We start from the raw sequence: 12,618 nt of genomic DNA on the forward strand, positions 1-12,618 counted from the left end.
ACCGGCACCGAGGGATTGGGAAAAGATTCCCTCCTAGAGATGAATGAAATCAGTGATTTTTTTCTCTCACTCTTACTATCATCACCAGTCTTTTCCCCATAGGCAATTTATGTCTATTTGTTTTGCAACACCACGCAAAACAGTCAAAAACAACTTTTACATTGATTTTTGATGAGGTGAGATATTGCACATTTCAAATTAGAACAGGCAAAAATACAAATCAGTAAAAGTGCTTGGCGTAAAACTGTGTTCCAAATAAAGGGAAACTGAGAGGAAACTGCCTTACCTCTTCTGCAAAGAGGATCTGCCTTTTCATAGATCTTTAGGAAGACATGGTTTTTTTACTCTCTTTTCACACTGAGTGTGTTTTATAGACTTTTTTTGAGTTTTTGAGTAGTCAAACAAGGGCTTTTACAGCTATATCTGTACCCAGTCTACGAAATCAGATATATTTCACTATGAACACATAATATCAAGACCACGTCTCAAAACCATACGGTGCATAACTCTGGTTCTGCGTGCTCATTCAGAAAGCGTCTCAAGCAGGCACAGCTTCCACCTGCACTCCCTGCCCTATGAGCAATACTGAAGCAACTGATCCAAATCATTCGTCTCTAGGAATTCAAATGTGATGTCAAGCACAGCTACCAGAAAGAATGTAAATATAGCCTCCATAACAATGAAGTCACTGGGATAAATCCCTTCATTTAAAGTGAAAATTAAAATGTCAAAAGTGGAGACATACAGAAATATAATACTGGAGCCATTATATTTTCTATGAAATAAATTCATCAACATATACAAATTACTCAGACTGGTTATAGTGGAGACATGCATCCTTGATTTGTACCTACCTCTTCTATCTACTTTATACGCGAGTATGGTATCATTATAAAATATGCATATGAATGTGAGCATGGATTAAATAAATGACAAAAACGAGCAAGAATATATTATATATACTAGGAACTACTCAAAATCCTATGTCAAAATGTGCTTATTTTCTAACATTTATTTTGCAGTTGGGAATCATAAATTGCTTATATTTTTATATAGCACAATAACAGGGAAATTCTTGGTCTGCTGGGTGTTCGTTTAAGCTCTTTCTTAGAATGAAGACAGCAGATACTACCTAGTGAGCTTTACTGCAGATGCACGTTCTTTTTGTTTGTAAATCTATGGAAACTTAAGAAGCTTGTAAAGAATTTTGATGAGCCCTTGGTTGTATTTACATTTCTGTATCTGCAAAGGTCCCTACTCATGATCAGAGAATCAACATTTTCAAACCAGATTAACTAGCTACTCCTTTAAAGGAAGGGTGATATCTAGTTTGAGGACAATACAAGCTAATACTTCATTTTCTACACGTCAAGATGTTCCTAAGTACCTTCCTTGCAAATTCTATTCTCCTTCCCAGTGCTAGATCCCTTAGTTCTATGACTCTCTCCTCATTTTACAAAAACCAGATATTACTATTAAAAGATACATATATTAACATGCATACATTACCTGCTCATTGGATAGGAGTAATAGGAGTCAAATACACTTTAGAAGTTTAAAAGTTCAAAGTTTCTTAAGCAGCGAAGTTTTAATTTAAAATGTCCTAGCCTGCTTAATCAAGTACCTACACTAGAGCTACTATTGAGAAAGCCAGATCCAATATATTAAATGAAAGCTTAGGTTCAGGTTTGGCATCATAACAGGGACTCATTTCTGATGTTACTTATTTAAATAGGATCATAAATAACACAAGATGAATTTCAGGTACCAGCAGAAGATCTACATTTTAGAAATACTTCCAGTGCCTTAGACCAGGATTTTATATGAATGCCTGGCTCTGCTGATATTAACTGCCTCCAAAAGCAATTATCTAAGTTTTAGGTAATTAACCTAGTGGAATTTGGGGTAAAAAAGCCTAAACTTAAGTGTAATTAAAAATGAGGCTAGCAATTCCTTGAAATCTTTAACTTTTTTTTTTTTTCCAGAACCTCATAGTTTAGCTTTAATTACCTTCAGTATTATAATTCTAATAACTGAAGTTATACTGGAGACATGAGTCTAACTTCTGAAAATATAACATGCAATTTACTCCAAAACTGTACAATCTCTGTATAAAATTAAACCCTCCCCAAATAGCCCTTATATCCCCCAAAACCGAGTGAAAGAATTAACAATAATAGTCAATGTGCACCATTGTAATTTGGTGAGAAATTGTGTTTTATATCCAGGAAGCAGATGACACTGTGGTCATTTAAGTTTACAACAGCCCTGGCTTTCCAAATCTGCTAAGGCCTGTATATATGTATATTTTTTAATTTGCTATCCAACAAAAAGTTATCGTGAGTAAACAACAATACAAAAAATCACCATTCGTCTCTGTCAGCATCACAGTTGCAGTAATGTTGGGAATCAATGCAGCTCCCCTCTAATCCACAAGTGCATTTTTGAACGGCAGGCAGGGAACCTCCCCAGTAGGTCTGTGTTTCGTTGGTTCTTCCAATCCACCAGCTCAATGGCACCCCATCTGAAAGTCAGGTTGGAGAAAATCAATGCCCAATCTCATCTCCTGCTTCTCCGGCTTTTTCTAATCCAAAGTTTTCCAAAATATTAAGCAAGGGAAAACACCCCTCAAATCTAAAAAGTCTAAACAACTGAAAAAAATTGCCACCTTTCTTTAATGATAACCAATCGTTCATTTTAATACTTCATTATCAGGTATTGTCACAGGTTTTTGCTTGTATTAGTGGAAAAGAGAACTCACAGTCCCTAGCTCAACCAGCCATGATATTAGAATCATTTATCTTAAGCAGTCCATTTATGCAATTAATTTTAAAATAGGCCATGAAAAAGGAGACACCATCACCCTAAAAATCAGGGTAGTTAATATTCCCAAGTAAAGTTCAATTTCAGATCATGAAACTACTGATTTCACTAAGTGGAATGTGAAGAGTTAAAGAAAAACTACTCCAAAATCGACTCCTCCCATTACTAAGGGTACTACAGAGCACTACACGTATCTGTGATGCATATTAAGCATCTGAACAGAACTGCTGGGTGGTGTTAATCAGATATGCCCAAAGACAGGTGTTAGATCACACGCAGCGGATTCAGAATTTATATACTCAGACACTGCAGAAATCATCTTAACGGTTATGTCAGATAAGTAAGTAGATGTATCCAGTGGGTAGAAATGAGGTATCCCAAGCCTATTACATCTCTGTGGAGTGCATCCAGTCGGCATTGTTTATAGTAAAATGATAAAACTAGATGTGTCCTTAATGCTACAGTATTGCATACTAAGCTCAAAGATGGTGCCAAGCAAGCACAGCAACAAATAGACAAAATATACAGAGCAGATAATCGCTAAAAGACATGAAGCATAAAGATAAACCATCTCAAATAAGAGGGAAGAAGGGCGAAAGATGCAATGAATGAAAGTCAGGGCATGAGAAGAAACTCAAGTATTGTTAAATAGTAGGGTTCTTTATAGATGCACTTCTTTTTGCTGTTGTTGAAACTCTACGTTTTCAGCAGCAGGCCCCCATGAAGAAGCTGGAATTTATCCTACTTTCAGCTTTACTTACAACTGCCACCGCTTATTAAAGCTCGCTGTTAGATAAGACCTCCGTTACGCTGACAGTCTCTCGGCTCATAAACATATTGGCTGCATTCATTACCACACAACTGTCGGCCCAGCAGGCCAGCAAACAGTGAGAACAGTTTCTGGGAAAGTCAAACTTCCATAATGGCATCAGTGCCCAATATCAGTGTTTCTGTTTGCAAGCCATCGCGGGGGAGGGAGAAAACCTAGAGACAGTTTATTAATAATTTATCAAACAACACTTTAAAAATCTTCCGACAACAAGGATGATAAAAAGCAGTGTATTTCTGCCATTTCAACAGCATGGCCAAACCTTATATTGTAGTTGTGAATTAATATTCCCAGTCTTTTGCTGGGGACATTGGGATATGTTTAAAAGCTGGTCTGAAGTACTTGCTCATATAGCAGGGTGAGAAGAGAGTATCCACTGAAACACTGCAAGTCCATACCAAATAATCCAGACTGGTATTTCTGCATTAGCAAAAAATATTCCTTAGAGCAAAATAAAGTTAATAAAAAGGGGTAGAGGTTTCTTCAAAATGAACACATAGATGTAGTCGTAGGTAACTTCAAATCATGACATGATTTGAAAATATTGTAGAGGCTGACTGACTATAATGTATTCTTAAAATACAGTCAATTAAGAATTACTGTCTGCACTGCATGTCCCAAAATCTATTTAAGATGGCTATCATCAAATTTTGTATTTGTCAGACATACCTAGTGGAAGTTACAGATTACAGAAGTGGGAGGGATTAAATTGTGCATGCAATTCGATTATATAAGTATTTGCATTTCAAATCCTTCTATTTAATTACATTCATAATAAATGAAATTTTTTTTCACATAAAAAGATGAGAAATCTCCTTTCAAAGCTCTCAAAAACATTTTTCAGTTTTAAATCTGAAATTAATATTCTTTGCAGAGAACAAATAATATGTTCTCTCTTACCTCCATACTTCTCAGTGGAAAGTATATTTTGAAGTAGAAAGAAATAAAAGTGAGAGAGGATTGCTAATTCATCCAAATTTTTGCCAAGTGGATGGTACTGGAATGATATTCAGGAGATGAAAGGAGACCTTTCATCTGATGGCATGCCCCTGAAATTTTCAAAAGTTGCTAGATTTCTTCTGAGGTTCTCCCTTCTAACTTACATTGGTAGAAAAAAAGGGATTGCAATTTGGAAGGTTTTCCAAATTCTGGCTCTCACAGCCCCACTAATAACATTTCACAGCTTATATTCTCAGGTGTTCCAAGAATCCAAATATTTACCAGAGTAAAAATATCTTAGGATATGTTTAAAACACAGTGACTGCAGTTTGTTTAGACACATCCCAGTTTTAAACAGTGCTCATCTACGTGCTGTCAATTTTGCTTTAAAGTAGGTGTCTTGAGCACTTTTACAAGTGTGCAGATATCTCTGTGGAAGCTAACTCAGCAGGACTCATATAGCTAATCCTATATATATCTCTGCATTATTGTGCTATTCTGAGGTAGATATCTGATCTATGCAGTTTAAAGATGGTTCGGTCAGGTCGTTCCAGTGATCACTGTATAAACATAGTCCTAATCTTCCACTGATAGTCAAACCTGAGAGCTGCCAGTAGGCTCCTAAAGTCCATGCAGACTCCCAGTGTTTGCTGCTGATGGAGTTCAGATGCTAAAAACAGCATCTGTTTCTGTAGATACTGCTGAGACTAAGCACACTGATCACTGAGTTCCTTGAAAAACAAGTACCGGCATGTACGTCTTGAGGGGAAAAAACACACTTTTTCCTCCCCCTTGTAGCTAGCTCTCCAAAAGCACAGAGCAGTCAGCACTGCACAAGGAGGCATCTGCTTCTTCCCCCAGGAACTCCCTCGAGGCTTCCCATCACTATGACAAAATGGCTCAAAGTGGGTCTAGCCTCACTGGATCTTCTCCCACAGTCATTACGCTTGAAAGAGAAAGGGACACATCTAAATCCCAGAATGTAAAAATTCTGAATTTTATTTCAAAGAAGCAATTCAATTAAGAATGCTAAAAGGAGATAAGGAGAAGTTAATACCTCTTCTAAAAAGTTAGAAAAATGTGGCTCTGGCTGCTTTGAAATGGGGTGGGGAATATAAATCATAATTCTCCTTTTAAGAAGTGTTTGTATCTCATCCTTATATCACAAAACTCAGAACTGACTTTTGTTAGAAGTGTTAGTAAAGAAGCCAAGACTGAACATCACTGGATGCTAGCTTTTTCTTACCTTTGCGCTCTCTGACTGAAATCCTCTCTTTGGAGGAATGTGAAGTTGTATTTGTTTCCTATGGTAATGTTTTAACTAAGAATGATTTTAGAAAATCTATGTAACTCACAAAGAACTTTCACATGCTTATTTACTCTTAGCATTCAAAATTCTAAATATTGGATGATGTATCATAATTGACTTGCACCCCTTTAGCTTTCTAGCAAAACTTGTATTTCTGTGCAGTCCCAGTGGATTGAAAAAAAAGTAGAAAATCCTCCTTGTGTGGGTTTCTCCCCTCCTTCTTCTCTAACTGAAATTTTTCCATGACTTCCAGCCTCAAACTGATGAATTCGGATGGTTGGTCTTTTGTGCTGCTTTTTTTTTTTTTTTTTTTTTTTTTTTTTTTTAATCTTACTCTGGAAGGCATTTAATAGCCAAAAATATATGCAATGCCTAGAGAGCACAATCTTGAAATCCTCTGCTTGGTATCAGTCGGGCTTTTGAACGCCTAACCATAGGTTGAATTTGGAGTCGATACGTAAAGAGATCAAAGGCCTCCTCTCTGCTCTCTCTCTGCTATTAGAAAAGAATGCCAAGAAAGATATGTAAGGAAAGGTTTCAGAGCTTCTAGCAGACATGACAATCAATTTGGCTTAGTTTTGCAAGAGACAGAAAACAATGGGATTTTTTCCCCAAAGTTATTTTGTAGTATTTAAAATGGATTTTCACACTTAAGCCTGTTAACAGCAGATATGCATCAGTGAGAGTTAAGATGTAAACTTGACTACCTAAGTTAATTGAAGTACTTCAGAGGATTCCCAGTATTTTTTCTCTTAAAGCAAATACATTTTTGTCATTCACCCACATTTTAACTATCTTTTTTTTCTAGGACTGTTTATTTTGGACAGTGGAAGTTTAATGTCATCAGAGTTTTATTTACCAGTGTCAAACACTGAACAATAAGCATTCAAAAACATGCAGGAAACTTCTACTGGTATTTATGCACTAGTCTGTCTTCTTTTAAAAATATATTTCCTCAGTAATAAGCAATTCCCTAAAACTCCCTGAAAGGCACACCAACAGGACTCTGTTAATAATAATCTCTGTTAGTTTAATAGACTTACAAAAGAAATTCACTTTAAGAGGACTTAATATTGTGAATGAAGATCATCATAAACTGACATTAATGTTTTTCTGGTTCAGATACCTCTAGTGACTTACACGGATTTAAGTACTAGATATTTAAAGTTGTTTAAACTCTGTAGTAACAAAATGCCATTACCTTGATAGAACTAAATACCTATAGTAGTCAATAAAATAGAAAGCACTATGCAACATAATAAGATGTGTTTGCTTTACTTACCCTGTTTATCGAGAAGCCTCGACTTTTTGCAGTGGTAAGCGAGCTCCTGTTCACAGTGTTCTGCATGGTTAATTGTAGCCTGAAGCTGGTCGAGGCTGGCAGAGTACTTGAAAAACACAGTGTGGGGGTTCTCTCGATTAGCAGTTTTGACTCTGGTTAAGTTGGTGTTGTTGTGCTGTATGATTGTCCACGTTGTATCTTGCAAAACATATGTGAAAAGTAATAAAGAATGTGAAAGAATTGCAAAAGATAGCAATGGAAAGAGAACGTAGGAAGAAATCTATCAAAGTTTAAAGTAACATTTTTGGTCACAAAAAAAGGCTTTTGGGCATATGAAACAAGACGTGACTGAGCAAAATGAAAACAATTAATCATTGCTTCTATTTATAAGTAGATTGTCACGACTGTAACAGGCATTCAGCTTGGTATAAATATTGAGGAAGAAAAGAGTAAGTGGAGACACCCATATACTTGTCTTCTAAATGAGACATATTCTATATAGAGAAATGCAATGGAAGAATAGAAAAAAATAATGCTTATTATTGTTACTTCTCCCATGCTTAAATTGTCCATAAAATAACACTAAATTCTATTCTACACTCTATCCACATTATATTTGTCATTATATATTTGAATTAATTTAGTCTGTCTGATAAAATAGCCTGCACCCTTTTGCAAAGAAGCAAAAGTAGCTTCTGGATTTTGCATTTACTATAAAACCCAGATTATATGAAGGTTTTTCTAGCCATCTAAAATCAAAGAGTAATCATTACTTGATGTACTATTCAAAATCTGTATTTAGTCAATGCCTAAGAATTTCAGGACTCAAGAACTTTCAAAGTTCGATAGAGAGCTGCTTCCAAACACCTGAGATAGTACTGATTTATGACAACCACCATGGTATTCCCACTTGACTCAGTGCTGTAACATGATGAAGTACCAGTTCAGGTACTGAGTGCTGCATTTCCCTAAAAAATACATACTGCTCATTATTAGCTCAGATGCTGCTGGGTGACACAGTCCTGTACTACATTACATTCTGTAGATAGGCCTACTGGCTCATTTAAACCAGAGGCATGCACAATATTGCCAAAATATTACTTCCAGTAGCAACTGAATTGTGCCTGAGAAGTACTTTTTCCATAAACCACTAGCAAATATATTCCAAATATTCTTTCTGGAAAAATATCTTCCAAAGTAAGGCTCTTGTAATGAAAGAGCAGGAAAGACTTCCATATAAGTATAAATATAATTCAAATAGTTGAATGATACAATATCCTGTGTCTTTATAAAAGGTAAAATATATGTTATGATGTGGATATGCACAGTCTACTGAGAAATGGACTTTCTCCAACTTGGACATATCCGTCTACATTAGGTAACAAGGTAGTGAGAACATCAATAATTGTTCAGTTATATTTGTACCTCGCAAATATTTTTACGTCAAAAGCTCTCTTTCATCATCACAATCATTCTGCAATGACTGTGGAAAGCATTTTTAATTGTAAAAACTTACACTAATGCAAAACCAAACAAATCAAGAACTCACTTTAATGTTACAATACTGATATGAAGTCATTACTTAAAATCTACCAGGAGCCATAGGGTAACTATTGTGTATTTACTTTGGGACTAAAGAAAAGAACTTTTCTACACCCTGAGACATAGAGAGGATTAAACTGGCTGGCGCCACAGCACAAGAAGGCATTGCGTGCTATTTCTTACAGTTCACGTACAAGGAAGTATAAAAGCACTTACTCTGCTTGGTAGTACAGAGATTAAACCTTTCATGCTCCCTGAAATATAAATTGCCATAAATACAAGTGGCAATAAAGGCCACCTGTAAAAATATGATTCTGCTTTTTTGTTGGCTAAATTATTATTACTATTACTATTAGCTTGGCTACATCCCCTCACACTGTGAAAAGGGAAGCATCAAGCTTATGCTGTTTTAGCTTCCACTTACAAAGCCTGTGGCAATCCAGCTCTCCTAACTAAATCTACTTCCACGTAGGGATGAGCAAGCTCCTCGTTAAAGCCAACTTGTGTCAAGTCAAGCCAAGCCTATATCCGTGTTCCCCATACACTGGCGACTTAGTGATGATGTAATTTGAGTGGGTATGAGAAATATTATTTTTCATATTAAAATATTATTATTAATAACATTCTAATATTAATATTTATAACTATTTAATAGAATTTTACCGTATTTCATTAACTTCCTGCAGGCCATGCATGGCTGACACTAAAAGATTTTTATAGTAGGAAAAGAACCGATGGTCACTTAAAGGACACTATTCATCAGAAAAACTAAAGGAAACATCAGGATGTGATCCCTATTGAAGAAATATTAAACTAAAAGGAGTCTATTCATGCAGCTTTGTTATCATTGCTTCTAAGATTTTGGCCAAATTAAAGAATTTCATTAAGTATATGCTCATGGTATCAAAAAGCAGGTAGCTGAAAGTGTAACAAACTTAGATTTCTTTTTGTGCGCGCACACACACACACACACACACACACACTCACAAACATATGCTCAACACAAAAATTCAGAGGCAAACCAGTCAGCTATCCCACTCATTTCTGCAACCCCAGTGGTACAAAGGAGAAAGAAAAGCAGGTCACTGAAAAGTCTGGTCACCTTAAAGGGCACTTTGGACTGCAGGCTTTTCATTTCGAAGCTGACCTCCAAGACTGAAAGCGGGGAAAGACATCTCCCTCCCAGCTGCCCGAAAATAAAGCCACACGAATGTCAAAGACAAGGCAGGGCTGCAAGAAACGCAGGCATCTGCCTTCCCTGCCTCTGGTGGGAAAAGGGAATATCAGTCATGAGGAAACTGGGAACGAAACAAATATAGAAGATTCATCCTGTCAGGTTGCATCGCGAGACGAAGACCTGATCAATGAGGTTTGCTTAATGTGGGGAATAAGGAGTGACTGAGGAAAACAGTAGCAGCTGTTCGTGGACACACAAGGATAAATCAGACGCTACACTGCACCTCAGAGGGGTAGACCCAGTTTAAAAAAATAGTCATCTTTCTGCCATAACTCTTTGGTCTCTTTTAGTCTCACAAGACACAGGTATTTCTTTCCAAGGGCCTGTGCTAATCTGAAGTGTGCCCACGATGAGGAAGCACAGTTTACTTTATACGCCAAAGTCAGGAGCTGAGGTGGGGAGACGAGCACAGACTGAGAGAAGCAATTCTCTCATTTCAGTGTATATAATAAATATCTTTAGACTGCTGTGAAAATCAACCAGTGTCATTGGCAGGCATAGCCCTACCAGTTTCTCAAGAGATAAACTTGATCATGATTCTTTTCCCTTAATATGTGAAGAAAATTGTTTATGAAACAAAGCCACAACATTAAAAAAAATCAGAAGATGATTTTAAGCTTTCTAAGTCAAATTCTTAACATTTAGGATATATTCAAAACAAATTCATCCATGGCTCAATCACCTAAGCTTTTGAAGAGATAAAACTCTGTAAAAGTCTCTTTTCATAGAACATATTTTTCTCATGTAAAACAATGAAATATTTCCATAATTTTGGCTGGAAAGCAATCCAAGTGAAAAAGAAGATAATTAATAAGAAAACAAAACAGACACCAATAAAATAATATCAAATTTCAAAAGGTGTTTAAACAATGTAAGCTTAACTGAAAGGACATGTGCCTATAGGCACCTACAGACAATGTCAACTGGTTTGTTAAAAAGCTGAATGACAACAAACGCAGATACGTAAAACTTCTAGTGACAGAAATGATCACATGCAAAGAACCGGGTGCAGAAGAGGAGGTCAAGTGCTTGAAAGGAAGGCTGCGAGAATCCCGCTGGGGGAATTTGGCTTCTCCAAAAGATCTACTAGCATTTTGAAAAGTTTAACAGCTGCATTGCTCAAAACAGTGGAAGTTCTGTTCTGAATTACAGTTGTTCATAAGGCTTGCAGGCAAAAAATCAGTAATTTTCTCATACGACATAAATTATCTCTCATTTCCCTAAATGTCCTCAGAGATGCTCTAACTCCAATTAAAGTAGAGTTGCCCCCCCCCCCCTCCCCCGAAAATGAGCTTTTATGAAATTCTCTCCAGATGGAGCACATCCCATTTATGGACAACGCAACAGGAACCCAGCGTTAGCTTCAGAGCCTGAATCCTGTTATTGCTTTAATCTCTCTGTCTAATTCTTGGCCCGGTATTCCGAGCTAAGGAGTCACCTTTATTTTGCTGTGCCTGTATACATTAAACTCACGCGCTACAGAGGCTTCTAACTTGATAGATTGCGTTTCTATATAATGAGCATGCATACAGACCGAACTGTGAGTTAAGGAAGTTTATCACCTCACCTGTCATATTACAGTATACAAGAAACGGTCCCAAGGGGCCACTTCCATCTGAATCAATATTGTAAAAGCCTGAAGTGTTTCCTCTGTGCTTATAGGCTTCACATGATTGCTCATAGATGGCTGTAAAAGAGCATATTCCATCACAAACATAATGGCATCATTTTACATTTTATTCAGGGAAGGAAAAAAAGTGCATAGGCCTGTGTATGGGGAAAAGAAGAAGTGATTGTTCACAGCTAGACAAAACAGAAGAAATCACACAATGAAAACTATACATTTTATTTGCATTTGTAAAGAACGTTCAGTTTTCTTTAAAGGGGAGATCTAGAGGGGCATTTTCAAGCATTTTTCTTCTGTATTTCAAACTAGAAATTTCAGGGAGCAAACAGCAAAATGCACTACCTCAACTGAATTGGACTTTTTTAATTACATACAACAGAAGGCAAGCAGTATTGCTAGGTGTTCTGATTGTCTCCTGGCATTTTTTGGCTTGTGCACTTGTTATTTGCAGATAGCGGGGCAAATGACATGTCAGAGACTGCAGAAAAAGAACTGAAACAGCAAAGACAAAATGACAGCTCCTCAGTCCCATGTCATGTATACTTTATATCAGTTAAGGACTAAGGAAAAATCTATGATGACTTCTTTATGATCGAAAACCAGGAAAAGGGACTTCTGAATCCTCCTTTGTGATTAAACAGAAAGACCACTTTAGCTTAACTTCTTGTTTAGCCAATCCATTGCTACCGAGCAGTCATGCTATGCTGGCCTTTCTTTTCAAAATTATACTGTGTGTCCCTTTCACCAATTAACTGTTACTGAAACTAGGAAATGCACTGTCAAAAAGAAGTAGCCGTTACCTTAAAAAAAAAAAAAAAAGGCTATGAAGGCTACATAGATAATAACACAACTGAGTAAGAATTACGCATAGTTGAGAAGATTCTTATCTATATAAATTCAGTTTATTTTAAAAAAGCAAGATTAAAAAGTACTACTAAAGTAAACAAAAAGAGTTGCTGTTTTTTAAGAAGAAGCTAGTATTTGGAAAAGTACTGTTTCTTTGTGATTTTTGGCTGATGGTTACTGACAT

General features: G+C 36.5%; 1 protein-coding gene across 1 annotated transcript in view; it reads right to left on the reverse strand.

Moving 5' to 3' along the window:
- LOC112978813 (contactin-associated protein-like 4) overlaps positions 1-12,618 on the reverse strand; it is a 224,776-nt gene that overhangs the window by 39,257 nt on the left and 172,901 nt on the right. Inside the window, exons 12-14 of the mRNA XM_026092542.2 lie at positions 11,529-11,648; positions 7,183-7,380; positions 2,368-2,524 (exon numbers count right to left, since the gene is read on the reverse strand). Coding sequence (XP_025948327.2) covers positions 2,368-2,524; positions 7,183-7,380; positions 11,529-11,648 — 475 coding nt within the window. The remainder of the gene's footprint in view (positions 1-2,367; positions 2,525-7,182; positions 7,381-11,528; positions 11,649-12,618) is intronic.

This window comes from Dromaius novaehollandiae, chromosome W (genome assembly GCF_036370855.1).
Source record: "Dromaius novaehollandiae isolate bDroNov1 chromosome W, bDroNov1.hap1, whole genome shotgun sequence".
Taxonomy (NCBI): Eukaryota; Metazoa; Chordata; class Aves; order Casuariiformes; family Dromaiidae; genus Dromaius; species Dromaius novaehollandiae.